This window comes from Equus przewalskii, chromosome 15 (assembly GCF_037783145.1).
Source record: "Equus przewalskii isolate Varuska chromosome 15, EquPr2, whole genome shotgun sequence".
Classification (NCBI taxonomy): Eukaryota; Metazoa; Chordata; class Mammalia; order Perissodactyla; family Equidae; genus Equus; species Equus przewalskii.
Window position 1 is genome coordinate 18,849,628 of NC_091845.1, and position 27,719 is coordinate 18,877,346.

A 27,719-nucleotide genomic window follows, 5' to 3' on the forward strand; every position below is an offset into this window, starting at 1 on the left:
GCTATAATCAATCCATCTTCTCCTATAAAATTTTAAAGTTCAAAAGTAATTTTAAAAGGACAAGAAAATATAACTAACCAAATTTAGAAAAAAGAATTTAAGCATTTGACTATGTAATTGTATGTACCATGCCCTGTTAAACAAAATATAGGCACAGAAGTGTGCTCTTCTTCCTTTCACTCACTTATTCAGTACTTGTTTGTTCGAGAACCCTGTGTTCGGGCATTCACTGCTCTAGGCTTGTTTGGAAAAGACAGTTACCCCTACTCTCCAGAATCTTACAGCTCAGGAAATAAGCAAACAAGTGAATGGACAATTTCCGCTTCAAGGAGGAAAAATGTGTATGATGACAATATACTAGAATAATTTTAGAAAATGAATAACCTTTTTTCATGGCAAAATACTACTCAGCATTTAACACAGAGCAAATTAAAAGCAAAACCAAAACAACAAAATAAACTTACCAATTAGAAAATCGCCAAAAGATAAGAAAAACGAAAAAAGGATATGAAATCACAATTCATACAAGAGCCAATAAGGACAGAGAAAGATGTTCAATTTCACTTGCAATCAAAGAAAAAAATCCATGCACATACACAGAAAAATACTGAAGAATTACACAAACTGCACTTACATACACACAAAAGCATAAATGACCACATTTTGTGAGGTCAATTTGGAAGTATCAATAAAAATTTTAAGTGTGCATACACTCTAATCTAGCAATTCCATTTCTACAAGTTAAAAAAAGGGGAAACAATCGATACATATAATCAATACATAACATTCATCAACACAAAAAGGTATGTACAAGGATGTCCACTACAAGCACTACTTGTAACAGCCAAAAAAATCAATGCCTACCACCAACGGGGATGGGGTAAAATGAATTACAACCTGCTCATATAACAGAAAATAATGCAGCCATTTCAAATAAATAGACAAACAAAAGAAAAGCCGTAAATATACTGATATAGAGAAGATTCCAAAACTCTTCTAAAAGGAAAATACAACTAGCATGTAATGTGATCCTACTTTGATTCTTTCCTTTATGTACTCCTATAACATTTGGGGCTCTCCTTAAAACTATGAACACATATCACTTTTGTAATTTAAAAGATGATCTAATACAAATAGTGGGAGAGGTATACTAGAAAGGACAGACGCTCAAACTGGTTGAAAAAGAAAAAAATGCCACTTCTACCCACGCCTCCTACGAAAACTTTTTTTAAAAACAACTACTAGTTTATGTATATTCAAAACATGAAATTGAAAAAGATCACAGACGTGTTTCAATGTACCTATAATACAAAAAAGGTTAAATTTAAAAATGAAAAATATTAACGTATCCCTGATAAAAACTTGCATTCTACCTGATTAGGGAAGATGATTTATAAACTGCCACTTTGAAAACTCAAATTAAAAAAATACAAGTTCAAAATACTGATGGTTCAAGATAAAAAAATGTTTTAAAAGCAATTATGTTTAAGTATGTTTAGACATTTAATGATTGTTCAGGTTATTTTGAGAAGGTCAATTAACCTGTTTTACAGATTAAGAAATTAGAAATTTATATTTATTAAATAACCTAGATATCTGTGTCTAATCCAACTTAATTTTAAAGAACTGAAAACGGTATTACCAATTTAGAATCATAAGTAAATTAGCTTAACATTCACAAGCAGTGGTATAATCTGACCTATTTCACCTTAACTCTCATTTTTAAATGGTAGCCATAATTTATTGAAATAAAAGATGAGTCACCATAATACCTAAGTACTATCTATCTACGCACTATTTATAAATATCCTCTTCTCCTGAACACATTCGGTTCAATAGTAAATCTTATGCAACATAGTTCTAATACATAGCATGTGACTTCTGGGTATGCACTTAAAAAAATTAAATAGTAATAATAAGGAAATACATGCATATGGTTAAATAATTTTCAACAGTACAACAGGGTACTATAATTGATGAACCTCAAAGATAAAGCTGTAATTTCTACACCCCCTCCCAAAATATTTTAGTAACAGACCTGAAACCAAAGCACAGGGATTTGATATTTTAAGCAAAATGCCTAAACTTAAAAACAGGGGAACAAGACAAATAACAAAGAGTTGACTGAATTATATTATCTTGCTGCAAATCCTATGTGATTAAACATCTGAAGAAGAGACTATTTATGCTATCTAAAAATACTCACAAGTGAAACCCCTTCAAATAAAATCTGCCCCAGATATGAATTCACAGTTAACATATCCACAATTCACTAAATTTGGTATTGTCACCCCACACTCCGAACTGTGTGTAACGCCAAACAAAACATTGAACAATTCAACTTCACCAATATTACTTCTCTTCAAGAAACGAAACCCTAAAAATACAACATTCTAAAAAGAAAGCATTTAAAATGACACAGAATATGAGACACAGCAACATTTTTTAAAAGATGAGTTTTATTTTAGTGCAGAGTATCTTTTTCAGTGCAATGTTTTACAAAGGGCTAAAAATGTTACTTTTTGGTGAAGGACTCAAAAAAAATTTTTTAAATAAGAAATCACCAAGTAGCATACTTTCACAAATTGTCTTTTTTCATTTTAAAAGAAATATGACTTATCTCAAATGATTTACATGTTCTATACAAAGAATAAGAATTTACAATACCAGATATAAAACGGAAAGAAAAACATTAAAATATTTCCTGATAAATGAACATTTCCACTGTCATACTCATGTAAAATGTGAATGCCAACAGTTGTAAATATTTTAAATACTTGTAAGCTGAAAATCAGTAACTACTATACATGTTACTAGAAAGACAGAATTTATTCTAATGGATAATCAGTTATCAAACAACCAAACACACTAAGACAAAGAAAAATCTGTAATGTTCTGCTAAAAATTAAACCTTAAAATAGTATTAAGTGCATACCCATTAAATCCAGTGACAATTTTCAGTATTCTTTCCTTCATTTCATCAAAGGGAATATATTCGACATTAGGGTTGGGAGGACCTCTTGGTTCCGGAGCTGAAGTTCTGAAATCATCCATCACTTTCTCCAGTTTGAAAATAAAATAGCCTTTAAATTGGGACCACTGAATCCTACAAGCAAAAAATTAAAAAAATATAATACCATGTAGCTTTACAATTCTTGAACACAAAGCACAGATACAGAATTTACTATGACTAATGCTAACAGAAATTAAGATCTGTCTAAGTAGTAGTAAGAATAAGTCTTTGTTCAGTAGCACACACCATGCCTCATCAATCTGATTCACAAAATCCGATCTGGTTCCATCCAATTCTCCCAACTCTTGACCCAAACAAAATCCAAAACCCTGACAAAAAACTTTAAAATAAGCTATTTCCAGCTGAAAGTCTATTAATGTGCTAAGCCCTATTCTTAGCACTTTTAAAACATTTCATTTCGACTCTATCCCTCAACCTAACTAGGGAGATGTTACTAGCCAATTTTAAAAAGGTTATTAGAAACTGGCCCAAGTTCACACTTAGAACTTTAAGTGGACAGTCAGAATGACTCCATACCCTAAGTTCTTAACACAGAAGCTATAATGCTTACAAAGACTAGTAAAGGTTTCTTGTCTTGTATCTGTTAAATAGCAAAACAAAGTTAATTTCTCCTTTATTCTTTTGCTTTCAGCTATTATTTTCAAGAACTTTTGTCCTTTAAAAGGTATATATCATAGGTTCTAACCAAGAGGTATCTGCAAAGTAAAAATATAAATTTAATGGGGCTGATCATTCACACAAGGTTTATAAAACACAACCTTCAAAAGACAGCTATTTGAACCAGCAGACTTAAAGTATCATAGAATTCAGTCAATCACATCACTGGAACAAACAAAAACAAGTAAATTTAATCTCAACATTGAATTAAGTGAGTGAAGGACTGGCAAAAATAAGAACATACTGTGAATTGCTTACACAAAAATCACGAAAATGTTTTTTAAGAACTAATTTTAAAATACAAATTATAAGCTCAGAAAACCTCTATAAGTGGGGTCCCAATCAAGAGAACATTTTTTTTGCATTATTATACCATATCATAGTACATTTTATTGATTAATTGAGCAAACATTAAAATATATCAGTGGAGGAAAGAGCCCAGAAACAGACCCACGCATAAACTGAAACTTAGTATATGGGAAAGGACAAGACTATTAAGTAAACAGTCTGAGAAATGATAGGACTACTATAAAATTTTACTAGAGTTCAAAACTTAAAGGGCTGTCTTTTTTTCTCTTTGCTGATTATACCAATAGCACAGTCACTACAAAAAATTAGAAATTAGAGAAAGATAGAAACAAAATAAAAATTGTCCATAGTCTACCCAGTGATCATCACTAAAGTATATTTTAGTGTATTTTTTGCTAATTTTATTCTATTCTACTTATTTACTAAAATTTGGTATCCTAGTCTATTATCCCTTTGTTTCTCCACCTTATTCACCATGGGTATCCTTAGGGGACAAACAGCGTTTGAAAGTAAGACTTAATTTGCATCATATGGTTGCATCATTATTTAACAGCCACCATTAAAAAACAATAATAATAATTCAGGTTTGCTTTCAGCTCACTACAATTAAAAATAATTGTGGTTAATATCCTAATAATAAACTTTGTAATAATAAACTTTATTATCCTAGGATAGATTTCTCTAAGTGGAATTACTGAGTCAAAAGTTTGAAGTATCAAGACTTTTGATCAACACTTTTAAAAGCCCCTCAGAAATGCTGTACCACATTATAGCGCCATCAGTATAGATACACCTGTTTCATTCGAGTATCATCATCTTTCAAAACTTCTGTCAATTTGATAGAAAAATTTTAATTTGCATTTCATTTATTGCTAGTAAAGCTGAATATTTTAACATGTTTACTAGCCACAAGACATTTCTTTTGTGTGTAAGTCCTAATGCATGCCTCATCCTGGAGTTCCTCAACTTCGGCACCACTAACACTGTGAGTTAGATTACTGTCTCCCATAGGGGGCTGTCCTGTGTACTGAAGGATGTTGAGCAGCATCCCTGGCCTCTAAACACTAGAAGTCAGTAGCACCCAACCCCCACTCCCAAAAGTTGTGACCACAATAAATGTCTCCAAACGCTGCCAAATGTTCCCTCAGAGACAAAAACTGTCCCCAGTCAAGAATCACTGCCCCCGCCTCCTTAAACTGGTCTTTTTTCTTACTCTCATGGCATTACGGAAAAAGTAAATCATGTGACATAAGTAGGAACATAACTTTTAGATTCTCATTTTGTACTGACTGCTTCAAAAATAAAAATTGCTTTTATATCAATGTTAAAGTGACGCTAAAAAGTTTGTCTAATCGCTCCTATCATGAAATTACCTTTGAAATGTTACACATTTTCTTGTTCAGAAACTCATATCTGAAGACTGCATGGTACCTGCTCCAAAGCAATGAAGTTCTGACACAAATTCTGAAGGGAAAAGTATTTGCCACTGAAAGTAAATTTTTCAAAAGGATCCAATCAGATGCAAAGGAAAGTCTCAACAGGTAACACAAACATTCAGATAATACTTCAGTGCAAACTTGGGTTTCTCTTTTGGCAAGCTGTATATTCATGATAAGGATTCTAATATGTCTAAAGATTCAAGTTACTTTCCTCCACTCTCCCACCTCTCCCTTCCAATTAAAAAGAAAGTTCAAGAAATAGTGTGTTCTGGTTAACCTGATTTATGCTTAATTCTTAGCTAACCTTTGACCCCTTGTTGAGAATCTTTCAAAAGTTTATTAATAGACCAACACTGACCCTTTCCCTTCCACACAGGCAGCTGTACCAAACAAAGATAACACCTCTAACAACATGGCTCAGGCCTAATACAGCCAATTCAGAATTCAGGGAGTACTGGGTTTTTTAAATAGCACTAGCTTAATGGCTGCAGTGGATCTACTCTCCTCATCACTTCTACCACTGCTGCTATCACTTCCTCCACAGTCCATTAGATACCAATTCCAAACTGCCATCGACAGGGATTTGTCCACTCTTTCACTCCCACATTTGCCAGAGCATAGGTAGGCCCTGGGCTCATTTTTCATTCTACCAACTCACACTATAACATTAGGATCAACAGCAGTTAGAAAACCCAGGAGAAAATAAGACATTGATCCCTGACTTCCTTGACTAACAAAACTGGTTTGGAAAACAAGATATACAGACAATAAACAAACAAAAATAAGATATCATAAACCACAGAGATTTTAATGATGGTACAACAGAACCTAGAGAAAAGAAACATGAAACGTAGGGTTAGAGCCATTAAGAAAAAGTTTCAGGACAAAGTGGGACTTTAAGCTTGACCTTAAAGGATCAGTAGAGTATGGAAAAAGGAAGTAGAAAGGTATAGGATTTAAAGATAGAAGGAGTTTAACATACACAAAAGAATTTCTCAAACCCAGCACTACTGACATTTTGGGCTAGAGAGTTCTCTGTTGTGGTGAGCTGTCCTGTGGACTGCAGGATATTTAGCAACATCCCTGGCCTCTACCATTTGATGCCAGTAGCACCCCCACCCAAAGCGGCGACGACCAAAGATGTCTCCAGACACTGCCAAATGAATCCTGGGGGGAGGAAACTGCACTCCCCCACCCTCCAAAACACTGCAATAAGAGATCCCTTTTGTTGAGGATTACATTGGTTCCTGAAAAATAATAAGGCTGGGAAAACCAAAGTCTCACAAAACTTGAAGAGTAAAATCACAGGCACATATATTGTGTATATATAGATTTTTTTTTTAAGAGGAGGAAGAGAAATTCTAAAATGAAGACAAAAATAAGTACAAAAATAAATGTACTCAGCATTAAAACCTATCTCATGAATCACTTCTGGTTATACAAGAAAATGTGCTGTGGAAATCTGACCTAGAATTTTTTTCTCGGGTGTAGTCTTCTGTGTATTGACAAAGGTGGAAGAAAAACATGAAACACCAACGAAAAAACCCTTTCTACACTGACCCACAGACCAACTCATGTGGTGCAAAGCAAACAATAATTGCTTAGGTTTTTCTCTAAGGTTGAACCGTACATACGTAAATGATTAAGGCTTTACAATTTGTTTTTGAAATATAAAAATGAGTTGACGCAGCCACAGATGGTGAGAGATTACTATACACTTCACTACACAGGTTTCATCCTGGAGAATCTTGAGTTTGAAGGTGAGACTCAAAGTGCGTTTAACACTGTAGTGTTTGCAATATTGGCTTTTAGTAGTCTGGTATGTTATCTATTTTGTTCTATTTTATACAGACTATTTTTACTGGTGTTTTGAAGTATGTCCTACAGTTCCATGCTACTTTAAAATCACAAATAAAAGGTAGAATTATTTAGAAAGCCTTTTTCTATATCTACACATTCTCAAAAGGAAGAAAAAAATCATAATTAAAACCCAGCACCTACTCCAAGAACAATTTGTACTCTGGTCTAAGAACTGTCTGAACATGTGGAAAATGAACACGTCAACACTTCTGAAATGGATAGCCCTTCCTGGAAATCTCCATCTACATATGATGAAACTAAGAGGATACACTGGAATTTTCTTTTTAACTGGAAATGTTTTTAAAATGACAAAACTGACAAGCCCACAGCTAACATCCTACTCAGTGGTGAAAAGCTAAAAGCTTTTCCTCTAAAATCATGAAGAAGACACGGATGCCCACTCTCGCTTTTATTCCACATAGTACTGGTAGTCCTAGCCAGAGCTATCAGGCAAGAAAAAGAAACAAAAGGCAACCAAGTCAGAAGAGCAGAGTATAACTGTCTCTATTTATAGATAACATGATATTATCTATAGAAAACCTCAAAGACTCCACCAAAAATCTGTCAGAACTAATAAAACAAAAGTAAAATTGCAGGATATAAAATCAAGGTACAGAATTCAGTTGTGTGTCTACACACTAACAACAAACTACTGGAAAAAGAAATTAAGAAAACAATCCCATTTACAACAGCATCAAAAAGAATTAAAATACTTAGGAATAAATTTAACCAAAGAGGTAAAAGATCAATATACTGAAAACTAAGACAGTGATGAAACACACAAATAAATGGAAAGATATTCATGCTCATGAACTGGAAAAACTTCGCAAACTACCCAAAGCAACCTACAGACTGAATACAATCCCTATCAAAATTCCAATGGCATACTTCACAGAAACAGAAAAAACAATCCTAAATTTGTACAGAACCACAGAAGACTCTAAATAGCCAAAGCAATCTAGAGAAAGAAGAACAAAACTGGAAGCATCACACTTTATTTCAAACTATCTAACAAAGCTATAGTAATCAAACCTGTACGGTATTGGCATAAAACCAGACACAGAGATCAATGGAAGAGAAAAGAGCCTAGAAACAAACTCATGCATATGTGGACAATTAATTTTTGACAAGGGAGCTAAGAATATACAATGGGGAAAAGAGAGTCTCTCCAGTAAATGGTGCTAGGAAAACTGGACAGCTACATGCAAAACAATAAAACTGCACACTATCTTATATCATACACAAAAATCAACTCAAAATAGAATAAAGAGTTGAAAGTGAGACCTGAAACCATATAACTCCTAGAAAAAACCATAGAAAGTAAGCCCCTTGACATCGGTCTTGGCAATGATTTTTTGGATTTGACACCAAAAGCAAAGGCAATAAAATGTCCAAAGTCTAAATGACCAGAGCTCAAAGAAAATGGAGGATAAGAAATCAACAATTGTTTTAAATCAAAAACATTTCCCAAAACAGATAATACCCATTGGCAAGAATGTGGAGAAACTAGAACCCTTACGTCTTGCTAGTGGGACTGTAAAATGGTGCAGCCACTGTGGAAAACAGTTCCTCAAAAAGTTAAACACAGAACTACCCCAAGATTCAGCAATTCTACTCCTAGGTACATACTTGAAAGAACTGAAAGCAGGGACTCAAACTGATACGTGAACCAATGTTCATATAGCAGCACTATTCACAACAGTCAAAAGTGGAAACAACCCAAATGTCCACTAAGAGATAAATGGACAAACAAATGTAGTGTGTGTATACACACACACACACACACACACACACAATGGAGTATTATTTGGCTTTAAAAAGGAAATTGACATTTCCTCGGCTCCAAGGTTCACGTGTGCTACAACACTGGTGAACCTTGAAAACATTATGCTAAGTCAAATAAGCCAGATAAAAAAGAAAAAATATTGTATGATTCCACTTATATGAGGTATTGAGAACAGTCAAATTCAGAGAGAGAAAGAAGAATGGCAGCTGCCAGGGGCTGGAGGGAGGTGAGAATGGGGAGTTATTGTTCTGCTTGTGATGACAAAAAAGTTCTGGAATGGACAGTGGGGATGGTTGCACAACACTGTCAATATACTTAATGCCACTGAATTGCACACTAGGAAATCGTTATATGTCAATTATATCTTGATAAAGCTGGGGAAAAAATGGTTAAAACTATAAATTTTATGTTATGTATGTTTTACCACAGTAAAAATAAGTAAAAATACCCAGAATTAAAAGATACTACTTTTCAAAGTTAGACAGCTCATATAGGTTGTTGAGAGTGGCCAACACAGGGGCTAACACAGAGACGAAGCAATGCACATCAAAGTAAAATTGCATGATTTTGGAATCAAAGAGAAGATCCTACAGAATTCCAGAGATATAAAACAGGTCACATACAAATAGGGCTTCAGACTTATCAACAACACTGATAAGAAACCAATGGAAAAATGCCTTCAAAATTCAAAGACACAACTGTTTCCAACCTAGAATTTTATATCCCAACTATTCATTTAATTGTGTGAGTAGAATAAAACACATTTCAGACGTTGAAAGTATATTCGCTACTATGCATTCTCCTGCCACCAAAACAATCAAGTAAACCAAGAAAGAGCATGACATGTTATCTAATAAACTGACGACCCCAAGAAAAGAGAGTGCATTTCAGAATGATGATAAAGGCAGCTTCCAAGAAGGTAGGATTAAGGCAAGTCTAGAGAGTGACCAGTCCAGAATGGAGCAGTTAAGAAGGCTTCAAAAGACATTTTTTTAAAACATGAAATTGGTAAAGAACCCAATATAATTCAGTATACTACAATGAAATCTAAATAACTAAAGTTTGGGGCTGAATTAGTCATAAGTACGTAGAAAATTAAACAAAAAATAGCATTCACAGAGATAATGCATATAACAAATGTTGAGCTGACCAAAAGTTCAACATAATTTTATATTAGGGAAACTGGGCAATGGAAGTGGGAGGTATGCATAGAGTGAGAAGGAGCAGGTAAAAGAAACTAAATCTTCACTGTCACTAGTAAATCAATAATTAACTCCAAAAATTTAAATAAAAAAAAATTTTAAGACTGTAACATAGAAACAGGAAGATAAACTCCAAAAGAAACAATGATTTTAAAGTGGTTGTCTCTAGGGAGTAGGAAATGGAAGAAAGCACACAACATAAGACTTTTGTTACCTTTGGCGTATTAATAAACTCACTAAATCTTGTGCATGTAAAATTTGATAAAAATACAAACAAAAAGGTTAAAAAAAAAACTATTTTAAAAGAACTGGATGGGGCTAGAATCTGGAAGCTTGAGTTCAAATTTCAGTTCAGCCACTTGAATTTCATTTGTATGACCTGAGACAAATAACGCTAGCCTCCCCTTGTTTCCACATCTGTAAAATGAGGGTAACGGTGTCTACTTCAAGGAACTGCTGTGAGGATTAATATTAATGTAAGCAGAGTGCTTAGGAAAGTGACTGACACCTAGAAAGCACTCAATGGTTGTTTTTCCTCAAGAAACTCAAGATGAGGAGAACATCTGAGTAATATAGTAGAGCTATGCAGAGAGCTTTCCAGATGAGTACAGCATCTTGAGATGGAATCAGTAAGAAAGGACTGGAATAGTGAGAAAGACCTCTGTTGGGCCATAATAAAATGGTTGGGCTTATTTTATGCACTGTCACACAACAGATAAATAGCAACTTGAGGCAATCTCTGGCCTAAGAATACTTCTAGAGACTCTTTAAATTATTCCCTTCTATTAGAGAGAGGAGAAACTTCTTTACCCAATATCCCTTCTTCGCTCATCCACAAAACTATTTCCTTTAAAAAAAAAAAGTAAAATTTTCAGCTAACAGATAAGAATACAGAATAGGGAAAAAACCCTATACATCACCTAACTTTGTCAAAAGATAGTTGTATTTGTACAGTTCCTGACAAGCTAGAAGATATCTACACATACTGCACTAACTCCAAAAGTTCTGACTCCTCCAGGATCTCCAATCCGTTGATCTTACCACTTTTACTGCCTCCTAAACCCTTTGATATCCTCTCCCTTCATTATCCAGCTTAAATTATAATTAATAATTAATCATCACAATTACCACCTTGCATACAGTTGATTCTCTAGTCTCTCTCTGGCTTCACTGTACTAAAAAAATCAACTTCACTGGTTAAATGCAATCTCACCAAATCTATGCCTATTCGGCAGTGCACATGGGGATGAACACAAGGTTAGAGAAAAATGCACAACCATGCTGACTGGTCTCAAGTACCCTATTAAAGCTGCCAGATTCTATTTCCCTAGTGTAGTCACTCTCAGACTCTTCTAGATAACGATTTCATATCTTCATCTCCTCAAACTCCCACTGTGTTCTCCCTCGCCCTCACCTTCAATGCCCTTGCCTGCTGTTTCACTCAGAAAACTGAAGCAACAGAGGGGGAATTTCCAGAGTCTCACCAAATTTATCCACCTACTAGCATGTTCACGTACACACTCTGAATTCCCACTTGTTATCATAAATGAACTGCCCATTCTCTCATCTATTTACATACCAAATTCTCTATTTGTGCGTCTGCTCGAGAGCATCACTTGTGTAATTCTCCCCTTCCATCCACTACCTCTACATCAACTGTTTAATCTCTAAATGGATCATCCCCACTACCATATAAATAAGGTCGGATTTCTCCCATCTCAAAAAATTTTTCTTTCCTCCACTTAACCTCCCAGCTCCCACATCACTTATTTGCTCTCTTTTGAGGGAAAATTCCTTGAAGTTGTCTCCCTTCCATTATCTCTCAAACCCACTCCAATGAAGCTTTCAGCCCCACCACTAAAACTAATCTGCTCTTATCAAGGTCATCAATGACCTCAGTATTGCTAAATCCAATGGCCAAGTCTCACGCCTCAGTTAAGTGCCCTAAAAAGAGTATTTTACACAGTTGATGGTTTCTTCTTAATTATTTTCTTGGGTTTTTTTTTTTTATCTCACTGGTCTTTCCTGCTCATTTTCCTTTTCTGGTTCCCCAAACTGCTTAATGCTAAAGTAACCCAAAGTTCAGCCTCTCTGTCTTCTCTATCTACACTTGGTGATCTTATTCAGTCTGGAGATTTTAAATACATACTATGTATATGCCAATTTTATCTCCTCATCCCCACATTCATCCATCCAAGCACTCTCTCCACATCAACATAATATCCAGCATGTCTAAAACTGAACTCTTGATCTTACCCCGACAGTTGCTCCTCTGACAGCCTTTCCCATTTCAGGTGTGATGAAATTTCATCCTAGCTGCTTAGGTAAACCTAAGTGATCCTTGACTCCATTCTTTCTCTCACATACCACACCCTGTCAGGAAATCCTGTCAGCTGTACTTTCAAAATATATAAAGAATGTGACTAATTCTCACCACCTCCTGCTACCACTTAATCCAAGTCACTATCATCCCTTCCATACTATCATCATCTTCAGTAAGCCCTGCTTCCAGCTTACTTTATACCTAAAGCATATTTTCAGCATAACCATTTGTACTCTTAACACTTAAGTCTGATAATGTCACTTCTCTGCTCAAAATTCCACAATGGCTCCTGATTTCACTCAGAGTAGAGGCCAAAGTCCTTACAATGGTCCACACTGCCTAACATGATCTGACCCCAATCCTCTTTACCTTTCTGACCTCCCCAATTGGTCTGTTTACTCCAGCCACAGTGACCTCCTAGTTAAGTCTGTGAAAACGTGGGACACAATCCTACTTAAAGGGCCTGTGCATTGGAAGTCCTCTGTTTGGAATGCTCTTCTACTATATACAGCATGGCTAACTTCCTGTCTTGCTCAAATGTCATCCTCTAAATGAGACTGACTCTAACCACCTTATTTAAAATTACAACTACCTCTCTACCCTTATCTCTCATTTCCCTTACTCTTGTTCTTATTCTTCTATTGCCCTTACAATCTAGTAACATAATAATTGTTTTGTTATATTTATTATCCCTATGCCCAAATATCATTCACCAATATATATCAGAAGTACCAAGAATGTGCCTGGCAAACACTGCTCAAAAATTACTTTGTGAATATTCTGAAGCCGACTTTGGTGGGAATAATATTCACAACCCACCTACTGTGGAAAAAAGAAATCACAAAGAAAATGTCACTTTCCAAGCAGATCTGAGAATTATTATATGTGCAACTATTTTAGCAATAGGGGTACAGATTCACATTTGAACTACAACGTATAATAATAACAGCAGCAAACTCATAACCACAATGCCAGACACTGTTCTAAGCACTCTGGAAACAAAGAGGTTAAATAACCAAGGTTGCACAGCTATTAAGTGGCAGAGCCAGGATTTCAATCCAGGCATTTTTGGCTCCAGAATCCATACTCTTACTAAGTCATGACATCTAGTTATAGGAAAAGTATAAGCCAAAAAAAACAGTCAATGCCACTACGCAGCTCTAAGCTAGTCTACTAGGAAAAGATACAAAAAAGACGCTAGTTGCCTATGGGGAACTCACAATCCAAACAAAAATGACAGCATAGGAAAATATACATACGACAATGAAGTAATCATAAAGTACCATAAGCAGGCGAAGACACACTTAAGCCAGGGTCAAGGAAAGTTTTCCAGACCCTTAGTATGTATCTTAAAAGATGAGCACAAAAGAAAAGAAAGCTCTTTGTTTCAGGGAGAGGGAACAATACGTGAAAAGGTACTGAGAGGAGGCAGCGCGATCCAACAAGGAATCCTGAGGAGTTTAGGAGAGCACAAAAACAAAGAGAGTAAATTGGGGATAACAAGTTAAGTAGACACAATCATATACATCTGAAATTTTAACTTGAGCAAGGAGGATGCATAAAAATTTTAATTATGGGAATAGCATAATTTTTACATTGTTGCACAACCACTGGTAATCGTATAGATTAGAGAGACTAGAAAGGGCAAGCAAAACTTCAGGTAGGAAACACTTTACAGAAACCCAGGCAAGATGAGAATGATGGATAGAGAATGTCTACAGAACCATAACTGGATGTTGTCTGTGAATCTTCGTGTCCATTCCCACTAACACTGCCCTATTTCAAGTTCTCATTTCCTCTAGCTTAAACTCCCATAATAGTCTCCTGAGTGATTTCTCTGGCTCCCCTGAATTAGACGCAAGTTCCATAGGGCAAAGCTCTGATTTCTCTCTCCTCTGCTCAAAAACCTTTAATAACTTTTAACGTCTTTCTAAATTCAAAATTGTACATATTAGCAAGATACTCTCTGATCTATGCCAAATCTACCTTCACAGCCCTGCACTTTTTCCTGACTATTCCTTTGCTCACTGTTCACTCTGACTAAACTGAGTTAAAATGCCTCTTGAACTAGGAGGCTTTCCCTAACCTTCCTTGCCAGAAATCAACTTCTTACTCCACCATTCCCAAAGGACTTTGTTTATAACTTCCTTAAAGCAACTATTATATCCTGCCCCAGACCATAATCACTAGTTTTATGCCTTTTTTCCCTTTTAAGATCAGGTTCCATGAAGCTAAGAATCATGCAACAGAATCTCTCTTTTGGGAAGGAACTGCCTTTGTCATGAAAACACTTTGATACTAACCTAGCAAAAGCTAGGACCTCAAGAAATTGTAAGCATTTCAGCAATTCAAAGATGTTGGTAAGAACACTGAATTTCTCACAATAATAGAAGGATCAGTGCTAACTTTATCTAGATCCTTAAAGGTCAAGGTGATTTCCTGTTGACATGCAACTCACAGTTATAACCTCAGAACAGTTTTAGGACAATTTTAATACACTTAACCTGAATGATGAACTGGGGTACTGTATATGCATACAAGCTGGTGACAGTATACAGCAATGAGCTGGCCCCCCAGATCCTGGTTCCCACTTTACTAGAAACAGATGTAATACACAGGTATGGGCCTCCAGTAAACAGCCAGCTGTTTCCCTGCCCATTCTACCCACCCCCTGCAAAGAGTGGATAATCCTGGGGTAGACCAATTGGATGTTCTCCCCCAGAAATGTGAAATATGGAGAGACCAGAGACTGTAAGTCATTGTCAATAATTCATCCCTTTGGCAGCAACCTAAAGAAAACGTCTAGAAACTTCTGCTGAGGTGCCCCAGGTACCCCATCCTCATATCCTTAGCTTCGTGGTATAGCTTCAACCTTTGATTCTAAGTGCTACCTCAATATCCTTCCAATAAATCTTTCTTTCCCTTCTCTCGCTTTCTTTTGGGCTTAAGTCAACCAAAATCAGTTTGTGCTGCTTGTAAGCAAAAAAAGTTTTAAATCAATTTGATGCTTTCAAAAAGCCAAATATTCTTTTGGGATTAAATCTTTAACACTCTAGCTTTAAGCAGAAACCTGAGCTGTGAAAAAAACCTCTTCTGGATTTTCAAACTACAATTTAAAGTTTATTTCTTATATTTTAATATTTAAAATGCTGTGACACTAGTAAATTAATTCAGCAAATTAAGTTTAAGTGGATGTTCCCAAAGGATCCATTTGAACATTCAGTCTAGCAGACTACCCATGGTATTCAGAGAATCTGGATTTTAGTCCAGTCCCCTGCATGTAACTCGCCAGAATGTCAAAGATCCTCTGTGTTGTTATACACACTGACAATCTCTTTATGACAGATCACTGCCAACAAAGTAACTTCATTGCTATTTTCTTCTTTATTAGAACTTTATTCCTTGATTACAGTTTGGAGAATTTTATCTTTTTCCAATATAAATATCCTAGGTCTTCAAAACACATGGATGCTCCTCAATCAGCCCTAAAGCTTGATTTTCCTACATTAGAAATTAGATCTGAATTTATAAACATATATATTTATAAATTTAAAAGTCTGAAGAAGGTTGTACATTTCAGTCAATTATATACCTATAGTTTTTCCTTTTCATGTGAGCTTTTTACCTTTTAAAAGTATAAAAAGGTAACTGCTTAAAGTCAGTGAAATTATAAATTGAGAAAAATTAAGCTACTAATGGTGAAACTGTAATTCAGAAATAAAAATATTCAAACTGAATAATAAAAAGCAAAGTTGATCCAATTATATTTTTAAAGGGCTACTGGCATTTCTTCTTCAAGTATACCTGAAAAATCTGAACTTAATTCCTTAGAACACAAAAGTTTGCTCAAGTATACTTTCATTTTTCCTGGTGACTATTTTTAAAAGCTATTTACTAACTAAATTCTCACTTCCATTTTGTATTTTATGGAGTGTATATAAATATTATGCATATTTTGGGGCACGGAATGGAGAGGCTGTTACTTCTTCCTTTTATGAAACAGTGCATTGTTCAAATTGTTTTAATTAAGGTATCCTACCTTTTATAATAAAAAAAATACATTTTAAATATCTGGCCACATTTCTTAACACTCTATGCCTCACATCAATACCAAATTCAGTAATTTTAAAGATTAGCACATTTCGAAACTTCATTCCATTAACGTGACTCTTTAAAGTTTTTGTACTGTTCAACTACAAATTTTTAAAAAGTAAAATCTTCAGTCACAAATACAGATACAATTTTATCCACAAATTCTCATACTGACCTGAACAACTTTTGAAGACTGCAATATACTAAAAAATCCTCCTTAAAACATTTTCTTCCTTTAAACACGCCAACTTGAATCAACCTACTTATACTGAATACTCAGAAGCCTTTCTTTCAAGATGAGTCTTCCAAATTGTGCTTTCAATACGTGCCTTTCCCAAACTTTCAAAGAGTTAAGACTATATTCATCAAATCTAAATCAGGATCAACTGTAAGACTCTCCATTATTTTAAGAATTCTGGGGCCGGCCCCGTGGCCAAGCACTTAAGTTCGCGGCGCTCCACTTTGGCCGCCCAGGGTTTCATCGGTTCAGATCCTGGGCGCAGACATGGCACCGCTCATCAGGCCATGCTGAGGCAGTGTCCCACAGAGCACAACCAGAGGCACGCACAACTAGAATATACAACTCTGTACTGGGGGGCTTTGGGGAGAAGAAGAAGAAGAAAAAAAGATTGGCAACGTTAGCTCAGGTGCCAATCTTTAAAAAAAAAAAAAGAAGTCTAAGATACTACTGATGTTTCAAAGATGTTCAATTTCACAGATAGTAAAATATGGAAAAAACATGCTGATGAGGACTATCGAAGTTTTAGTTTTAAAACGTCTTTTTGCGTAGTAAAGAGATTCTAAGTTTAAACCTTTATTTTGATAAAATTTGTAATTATGTCAAAATTTTGAGGAATATCTAGAATTTATATATATACAAAGCAGAAAAAATTCAAAAGACAAAAATTTAACACAATCTCAATTTTATTCCCATCTAATCTAACCAAGCTCTCTCTAGTGCACTTAAACATTCTGAGGCTAGTACCCCTTGACACTAAAGCTTTCACCTCCCCACTCTAAATTTAAAAATAGAAACACGTAACAAAAATAATTATTATTGGTTGGCTCCTTCTATAACTGATTAGCCTTAGGCTCAGAGCATATGCTGATTTAAGGATCAACTGAAAAAAAAATACTCTCTTAAGGAACTACATTTATAAAAGTATCCCCCGGTCCTAATTTTAAAAATGAAGTTAACATACTTGGTGCCAGCAAATGCTGAGAAAAGCAGTGAGCAAACTATTAAATGAAGTAAAATACTGTTAAAATAGTAAATACTATAAGAGACTGGTTTGTTTGTTCCCCACCGCATCCCCGGCACCTAGCACAGTACCTGGCACAGAAAACATGCTCAATAAATATTTGTTGACTTAAGATAAGTGACATCTCAATAAAGATGTGAAGAAACTTAAGAAAACTTAATCAACAATCAGAAATTACACAAAAATTAAGTGGTAAATAGTATATAACAAAAGGAACTTCCACTTTGAGAAAATTTCACACCAGCATTTTTTACATAGAATGTCCCATAGTATGCATTCAAAAGTCCCAGCCCCTTCTCCTTCCTACTTTCTTTTAAAGAGGGTACACCAAAAGTATGTACTTCACAAAACTCAACATCAAAATTTTCAAGAACATATTTACATAAACAATTCATACCTGAATTTAATCAAATATAAAAAGATGTTGAAATGCATATGCTGAAGCCCTAACCCCCAATGTGGTGGTATTTCTGGATGAGGCCTTTGGGAGATAAGCAGGTATAGACAAGGTCATGAGAGGGGGGCCCTCATCGTGGAATTAGTACCCTTATTAGGGGAGACACCAGAGAATGAAGGAACAAACCAATGATTCCCACCCCCAACGCCCCACATGAGCGAAGATCAAGAAGGTGGCCATCTGCAAGCCAGGAAGAGAGCCCATACTGGGCTCAGACTTCCAGCCTCCATAACTGTGAAAAAACATTTCTGTTGTTTAAGCCACTCTATTTGCTATAGGAGCCCAAGCTAACACAACAAGTCTACTATTTGAAAGGAACACTGACCAAACTATAACCTCTAAGGAGCCTAGCTTGGTAGGAGAAATAATATTTATATTAAAATACCCATAATATAGAATAGAAAATGGCAAAACAGAATTTAGAAAGACAAGGTATAAAAATCTGGAAAGGCTGAGATACAAGCAAAGCTGACAAAGGATAAACAGAATGTGCATTTACTCAGGGAAATTGAAAGGGAAGAGAGAAAGCCAGCTTATCTCAGAATATTCACACACACACACCCCTCCAACCTACCTCAAGATTCTGATACCAATAATACTTTATAAAGCTGTAAAGAATATTTAAGAGATGAAGATGAGATTTTGATTTTTCTTCCATTTATATATTTAATGCAGCTTCTATTTTGTGCCACATTTTGAGCAAGGCAATCTCAGCCCCCTCAATTAGAGAATCACAAGTAGAAGGAGACTAGTAAGCAAATAGCTATAACAGAAAACATGATCAATGCATGTCAGAAATATGGCAGTTTCTACGGAGAAAAGGGGATCTGAGAAGGCTATGCAGTAGACTAGTATGTATTTGAATGAAGCTGTCTGAACAGTCTTAACTTGAACAGACAAGTTGAAGTTATCCATGAGGAAGCACATGAGAGGCGATGAACAGAAAGATGCTATTAGAATTTAACACTAGCAAATTAAGAGCACTGCATATTCAGTGAACTGCAAGTAACTTGAGAAAGTTACAAATGTTGGCAAGAGACAAGACTGGAAAGGTAAAGAGCACAGATCAAAAACAATTTTTAAGAGTAAGACAGTATTTACTTCACTAAAAGGATAAAAGCATAAAATGGAATATTAATAACCCTATACAAGGAGACTCCAAAGGAAACAAGGTAGAGTGAGGATACATCCTAGTTAGAACAGTCCCAGTCCACATCTGCACACCCAGTGTTCCACCCAGTTTATCATCATTTGTACCATATTTAATGAAGTATTATTAATTACTGCATTAAAATATGCTAGTTTGGTAGACCTCTCCACTTTGTACTTCCAACTTCTATGATCTTGACTATTTGCGAAATGCACATATAATGGACTGACTCCTCACTTTAATGTGCAGTTAAATCTGAAAGATAACAAAAATAACCAATTTATCTTTCTCTCACCCTTTTCAGACTTAATGTAGCTAATGATTCCCTTTCAGGACAGCATGCAGAGACTCTCCAGTGGCCAGGGCAGCTGGCTCTATTGGAGGTAGGAGAAGTGATCAACATTGCTGCCACTAATGTTCCGTTGGTCTATCAGCCAATTGTGTGGTGGCCTGTGACTTGGTCTGTGAGATATACATAGCTGCCAGGCCACCTGTGAGCAGAGTTCATGGGAAATCATAGGTTAGGCATATGCAGAGCAGCTAGCAAAGGCTGGTGGATAAGAATGCATCCACGTGTTGGGAGGGTAGTGCACTGCAAACTCCATGGGACAGAAGCTTCTATGCTCAGGCCCCTCCAGACCTCACCCTCTATATCTCTTCATCTGGCTGTTCATTCGTATCCTTTAATATCCTGTGTAACAAACCAGTAATCTAGTAAGGAAACTATTTTCCTGAGTTCTGTAAGCCACTCTAGCAAATTAATGGAACCTGAGGAGTGGGTCATGGAAATATCCAATTTTTAGCCCGCTATTCAGAAGCAGCATAGGTAACAACCTGCTCTTTTGATTGGTGCCTGAAGGGGGAGGGAGCAGTCTTGTGGGACTAAGACCTTGTGAGATCTGATGTTAACTCCAAGTAGACGTGTCAGAATGAAGTGAACTGTAGGACACTCAGGTGGTGTCAAACAATTGCTTGGTGTGGGGAAAACACCCACACACCGAGTGCCAGAAGTGTTGCATGAGAGAAAGAGTTTTCCTAGACAGTATTTGATTAGATAAGAGGCAAAACATCTGGGACTTTCATCTTTACGAAAATCAGGAAAGAGAACACCTATAATTAGACTATGAATCTTTAACAAGAAATATTTATTTCTCAAAATTAGACTTTTCCGAGTTTCTCAAAAGGAATTCTGAAAGGCAAAACCAGACGCCTTGGTTAAAGACCTTGACGGCCTTATCATATCCATCACTGTTTTCATTTCACAGGTCACAGAACAAAAATACAAGACACTTTTTAAAGTTTAATGTATGCTTTTTCCTATGAAGCAGAATCTTTCAACCTAGGCACTGGTGACATTTTGAATCTGATAATCTGTTATTGTTGGGGGCTGTCCTGTGCACTGTAGGACGGACGTTCAGCAGCATCCCTGGCCTCTACCCACTGGATGCCAGCAGCACTCTTCCACTTCTAACAACCAAAAATGGCTCCAGACACTGTCATCCCTGGTTGAGAACTACTGCTATGAAGGACTGAAGAGGAAAGTGAACAAAACGATTATAGCATAAAATGCAAATTTGAAGAAAAATTCCACACCTCAGAAGTCTCACCCATCTTTAGTTACTTTTACTTTTAATTTATTGCCAAGTCTTATCAGCTTAAGTAGACAACATAGGTCAAATTAATTTTACTAACATTTAAACAAAAGTATCTATTTATTCAAAACTAATTTTAAGATAGTAGAGAACAATCTCAAGACATGTCCATTTTTGTGGGTAGCATTTTCATTCCTTCTGCTTGAGTAGGACTTTATGGCATTTCTGAGATCTCACAGTGCTCTGAGTATTCAGTCAACCTAAGAGCAGAATGTAATTTTTTTCCTCAAACTAACTGGTTTGCTTTGGCCTATTTGCAAATAAACAGGCCAGGACCAGATTGTTAGGAAAAAAATTTACAAGAACAAAATTTCAAATATTTATTCAATTAAAGGCATTGCTCACTCTTTGTATTTGAAGTCTCTTTTATTGATAAATACAGCTACTTTTCTTTGGAATGTGATTGAAAAGACAGATATATGCCAGAAATAAGTTAAATCTACCAGTCATTACAAAGACTATCCTTTGCTATATAGTTGTGACCATCCTTTTTAAGCAACTTGCTACTTCAGATACTTTTAAACTCAAATTATTCCTAACACAATAAAAATATAATTTATTTAGAAGTAAATTTATCAGGCCATTTTATCACTTTTATCAACAAAAATCTAACAAAAAACTGGAAAAGGAACAAATCATAGCTTAATAAATGAGGAAGACACAAAACTACCAATCACAATAAACACATGAAAAGATGCTGGCACAAAATAAAAGGAAGCAAATGAAAAAGACATTTTTCATCTTGTCAAATTTTCAGATTTAAAAGTCTAAACGCTTGGTGCTGACATTCGATACAGAGATAACTTTTACACCCTGTTGGTATAAACATAAGTTGAAAAAAATTTTTGAAGGCCAAATGACAATATCTGTCAAGATAATAATGCACATAAACTTTAACCAATAAATCCCATTCTTGCAACTGTGCCAATGTAAATATGCTCACTTAAGCATTGTTTGAACTGTTTGTAACCATAAACAACCTAAAGAATCATCAAAGAGGACAGGTTAAATAAATTAAAGCACATCCAAAACACTGGAATACTATGCCACCCATAAAAAACGAGGTAAACTTTCATGTTTTGATAAGAGATATCCAAATACAGCAAATAACAAAAGGCAAACTGCACAAGTCTGATACTGTGTTTTTCTCAAAAAGAATTAACATATATACACTTATATATGCACAGAAAAATTGTTAAGAATATACAAGAAAGCAGGTTAATAGTATAGTTTGATTTTTCTTTTTTCTTGTGAGCATTTTTATAACAAAAAACTTTAAAATGAGATAGGCTTAGCTAAAGCAGTATTAATTCCATAGTATTTGCACAGGAGTTTTTTCACATTATAGGCACAATAATACTTATTTAATTCATGTGATCCATTAAACTCAAAATACAGCGGGTGGGAGGAAGGGAAATTAGAGGAAGGTGGTCAAAAGGTACAAGCTTCCAGCTGCAAGATAAATGAGTACTAGGGATGTAATGTACAACACGATGATTATAGTTAACATTGCTGTAAGATATACAGGAAAGTTAAGAGAATAGATCCTAAGAGTTCTCATCACAAAGAAAAATTTGTTTCTTTTCACTTTTTTATTGTATCTATATGAGATGATGGATGTTAACTAAACCTACTGTGGTAATCATTTCACAATACAAGTAAATCAAACCATCAGGCTGTACACCTTAACCTTATACAGTGATGTATGTCAATTATTTCTCAATAATACTGGGGGAAAAAATACTTAGACAAGGAAACAAACAAACAAAACCCTCAAAATGCTGTTATTCTCACAAAACTTCCCCTTAACCAAAATGGAGATGTAAGTAGAAAGAGTGTTTATATAATACTCTCCATATTTAAGATACTTAAAACTATGAAAGACTAAAAATTTTAAAACAAATCTTTAAAAATTACCACCAGTCCATATACTCATCTAATATTTTGTCAGAAAATAATTTTTTAAAGTGGCCATGGCCTGGCTGTGGCATTAATTTCTGTCATATCCTAGAGCAACTAAGACAGAAAAATCAAATGCCAGGGACATTATTTACAAGAAAACTGACGACCAAGTAACAAGGTATCATCCCCATGAGCCTCTAACAGGAACAGTTAGGACAAGACTAGAGAGGTATCAGTATCTATACAGGAGCAAGAGAAAGAGAACCTGTCTTACAACAGCTTATGAACAGGAAAACCCCAGATTTGCCAACAGTACTCATTGGGGAAAAAAGAAAACTAAGCCACATTTTACCCACATTTAAGATTACTCCTGGCAAACTAGAGTTAGTGTGCAAAGGCCCTAGAAAAGGTACACCAGTCTCCAGTTAAAGAACACTTTGAGATAAAAATAGCCACAATCTCAAAAGTCACCCTGTAGTCACCACGGATAACAACCCTAAAATAAGACCAGAATAAAACAATCTCCAAAAATACTAAATTCACTTTGGTAAATACAAACAATCTTACATAGAAATATTTTATTGTTATTTAAAAAGCTACCTCACCCTCCCCTCCCAGAGATACATAATAGTGCAAAATCTACAAATGCACTTGTAAGACCTCTTACATCTCTCAAATTTCAAACACTTCTACAGCATATATTTTCTCAGTTTCATCAGCTGTAAATGGGATACCACCTACCTCCCAACATTGCAAGGATAAGATTTTTGGTTAATTGAGAATAACAAATCCAAGATGCATACATAGGCTCACAGAGTTTCAGTTAAAATACATACATCAGTCTCATCACCTATATGCTTCAAATTTATGCCTCTGCAAAATTACAATTACTAAAAGTTTTCAGCCTTTGAGGTCACTAGAAAATAGCCAAAATTACAAACATTAAGGGTACATCAAACCATCTGCCTTACTGACCCTTTCAGTAAATATCTCCTGACATAGTTTTCTTAGACCACAAACCACCACACCCAACCTACCTATACTTGCCATAATCTCCTTCCCCAGGAAACTATCTATGGTGTCAGTGCTTAGGAGGTCATATTATGATGTGCCACAAGGAAAAGGCGGCTGGACAGGTACATGAGGTGAGGCAGCCTGAAAGTCTCAGAAATAACAGCAATTATCAGATTGCTATCAAATGCAGAGCTTCAAATTCTAACAGGTTTTGAAAGGATTCTTAGACTGCTACAGGTAAGAGGAAAGATGTGAGAAGACAACTGAACAAGGGACAAGTGATATAAAGTACAGGGGATGAAAGGATCTGAAGTCAGAATGCCTGAGTTTAAATCCCAATTCTGTCACTTAGCAGCTGCAAAATCGTAGGCAAATTATTTAAGTTCTGTAAGCCTCAGTATCCTCGCTGTTAAAAAGGATACCTACTCCAGAGTAATTGTAAAGATTAAATTTGTGTAAGCATATAAAACATGTGATAGTGTCTGGCACAATATAAATGTTCATTAAATGTCTGCCTTTTAGGAAGAAGGACAATAACCCAAAACAGAAGTTCCTATGTGAAAACCCTAGTCCCTTAAAGATAAATCACAACTTCAGGTTCATCATTTTAAAATCAATCAAAGACTTGAGCGAGGTAGGAGTACTGAGAAGCACCATGTACAAGAAATAAGATTTGGAGAATAAAATTTTAAAAGGGTCAAAAATACTAAAGAGGCCCAGCCCCTGCAGGGAGCCTAGAAAAATCACAGAGAGATGAGAAGAGAAAGTAGAATGTACTGCACGTCTGAGTGTCTGAGTCGGATCTGGTTATAGGAAATAAGAGAAATAAAATAGCTGAAGCAAAGTCGTGGCAAGCAAAATGAACGGCTAATTCAGGCATAAGTACAAAGAAGCTTGATGAGACTTAGAAAAGTACTGCGCCTGGAGAGAGATCCCTATACCTAGTTAATGTGTTTTCATTCTTAGAACTTCATTTCAGTAAGCTGCAAAACTTTTAGCTATCAAAATTAGTATTAGATATGTTATTTTTACTACTAATAATTTTTATTTCTCATATCACAGCGCATAAACAAAATAAGGAATCTAAGATTTATTGGATGCCTGCTATTTCACAAAAATTCTCTGAAATAAGTGTTGTTATCCACATTTTCAGCAGGGGATCTGAGGAAAAGAGGGCTTAGGTAACTAACTTGTGCCATCATGGTCATTCAAATAGGTTATAATAAAACTAGAATTTTAACCAGGACTAAGTTCGAATCTAGGGTCAAGCAGATTACAATCACAGAGGCAAGAGAGAGACCCTGACATATACAGCTCCAAGTGTGTCTTCACTCTACCTTAGAGCCTCTCAATAAAGGTTCCCACCCCCACAAAGTCAAACCAGTAAGTGATAACAAAAAAGCCCTACTTTACTATCACATGTATAGCACATTTTTACAAAGCATTGGGGGCACTATTACTACTCTTTTATATTATTACTAATTTGAGACTTTAGCTATTATTCACTTTACATTCAATCATGTAAATTCTCCATAATATTCAACATATTTGGTGGGAATGGCGTTTGGAGAGTGGTTACAGAGTGCCTATTATACAAGGTAGATTCCATAAAAGCAGTGGCCAAACCCAGGCAGCCTCATACACGAACAGGACAGCTGTGGTTCAAACCAGAGAGAGAAAGACAGGCAAGTGAACACATCTGAGGGCCTACCAAAAATGAAGATCCAAAATACACTTCTCAGATTCATTAGGTATTTTGAAAGTATAATGCTTTCACAAGCATATGTATTAAACGAAATAACAGCCAACATTCTTCTCAACTGTGTATATGTTTTAACCTTTGACTAGATTTAAGTATTTTGCTATCGATGCTGAAACCTGATTTAGGCAGATAGATACATACACACACACACACTCACCCCGATAATAAACTCCCATATCAGAAAGGTAAAAGACCTACAGTCAACAAAACAGAGGGAAATAACAGTAAATTCTGGACCATAAATTCCTTATCTTCTTACTAATGAGATGTTCTGAAGCAACATGAAGTTTTTGACAGACTTCCAATAACAGTCCATAAGCATTATGAACTCATACATTCACCGGCAGGCACAAAGAGGATCTCTGGATGGAGATAAAAATCACACAGGTGCATTCAGGTAACACTAAGATAAGCATTCCGGGAAACTCTCTGTGACTCTAATGAGTTAACTGCTAACAGTGACTAGTATCTCTCATCCAAGTACAGACAACTGATTCTCAATTTTTTTACTGTCTCCAAACCACTCACCTATGTAACATACTCCCAACAGTTAACATCTTTCACCACAAGCAGACATTTTAGTATCAGCCACTATCACCACGCCCTGTTCTCCACCCTTAATCACTACTGCTGCAACACGACCCCCAGGTAATAATGCTACAACAGAGACTCCTATAAGCTTTTCAGGCTGGAAGGAACCTTGGAGATCTATTACAAACCCCTCATTTAGTATCTGAGGAGACTGGCTCATAGCAATTTAAGTGATTTTAAATAATGGAGACAAAATAATTAGTTACAATAGCTTTCATTTGGAAGAGGCAAGGGGGGTCAACTCACTATGTGCCAGTCACTGTCTTAAGCACTTTCTATGTATAAACTCACTGAATCTTGACAACATCCCTTGAGATAGATCTACTGTACTATCTATACTTTACAGATGAGAAAATTAAAGAAAAGTCAGCCTTAATCACATGGTAACTAAGTGGTAGAGGTGGGAATTCAAACCCAGATCTGCTTTGTGCCCTCCTGACTTTCATACCAGAGCTCTTTCCACAGATTAGGACCTCAGACTTGTTTTTTGAGCCAAATTCACTCTATTTATGCCCAATCATACAGACAGATCTAATTTTTACTCCCTCCCAAATTTCAGTATCTATAGCTATATACTTCCATTTATTCAAGTCCTCACAATAGCTGAGGCAACTATATGGTATAAACCCCATTTTTCAAGTGAGGAAACAAGCTCACAAATAATTTGCTCAAATTCACACACAAGTTGCCAAGCTAAATTCAGAACTCACGCCAAGCTCCTTCCAAGAATCACATTACCACATGCTAACTCTCATGAAATTAGGGGACTAGCTCACTACTAGTAAAAATCTGGACTGAACATGGAAACTATGAGCTCACTAAGGCACCAAAGAGACTGAAGATCTGAAGTTAACTCTAGTCAGAAAATAAAGTCAGCAACATGTCTAGCTTTGAGTGCATCCTTCAGTAGTGCAGTATACATCAGGTTTGCAGCATGATGTGACGAAAGAAATGAAAGCAACCAAAATTTTCCTCATGTCCATACTTTAATCATTGCAGTTTCTGGAATATTTAAACCCAAAAGGGTATCCATTTAACTAACATTTACTGAAAATCTACTGTGCTTCCTCTGTGTACCACTGTGATGATGGTACATGAGGGGACCTTAGGTGGCCCAAGGATAATTCACATTAGTTACATATTTTAGTATTTACAGATTTTAAAGTGTAATAAGCCAATGATCTCACATCATATTTCTCACAATAAGATTACGGGAAAAAATTAAAC

General features: G+C 35.7%; 1 protein-coding gene across 3 annotated transcripts in view; it reads right to left on the reverse strand.

The window, feature by feature from the left end:
• PPP4R2 (protein phosphatase 4 regulatory subunit 2) overlaps positions 1-27,719 on the reverse strand; it is a 48,388-nt gene that overhangs the window by 12,509 nt on the left and 8,160 nt on the right. For 2 of the 3 annotated variants that reach the window (XM_070576777.1, XM_070576778.1), the window contains exon 3: positions 2,936-3,106. In XM_070576777.1, coding sequence (XP_070432878.1) covers positions 2,936-3,106 — 171 coding nt within the window. Of the gene's footprint in view, positions 1-2,935; positions 3,107-5,373; positions 5,487-27,719 lie in introns of those variants that run through there. The other variant, XM_070576779.1, reaches the window with a different exon arrangement.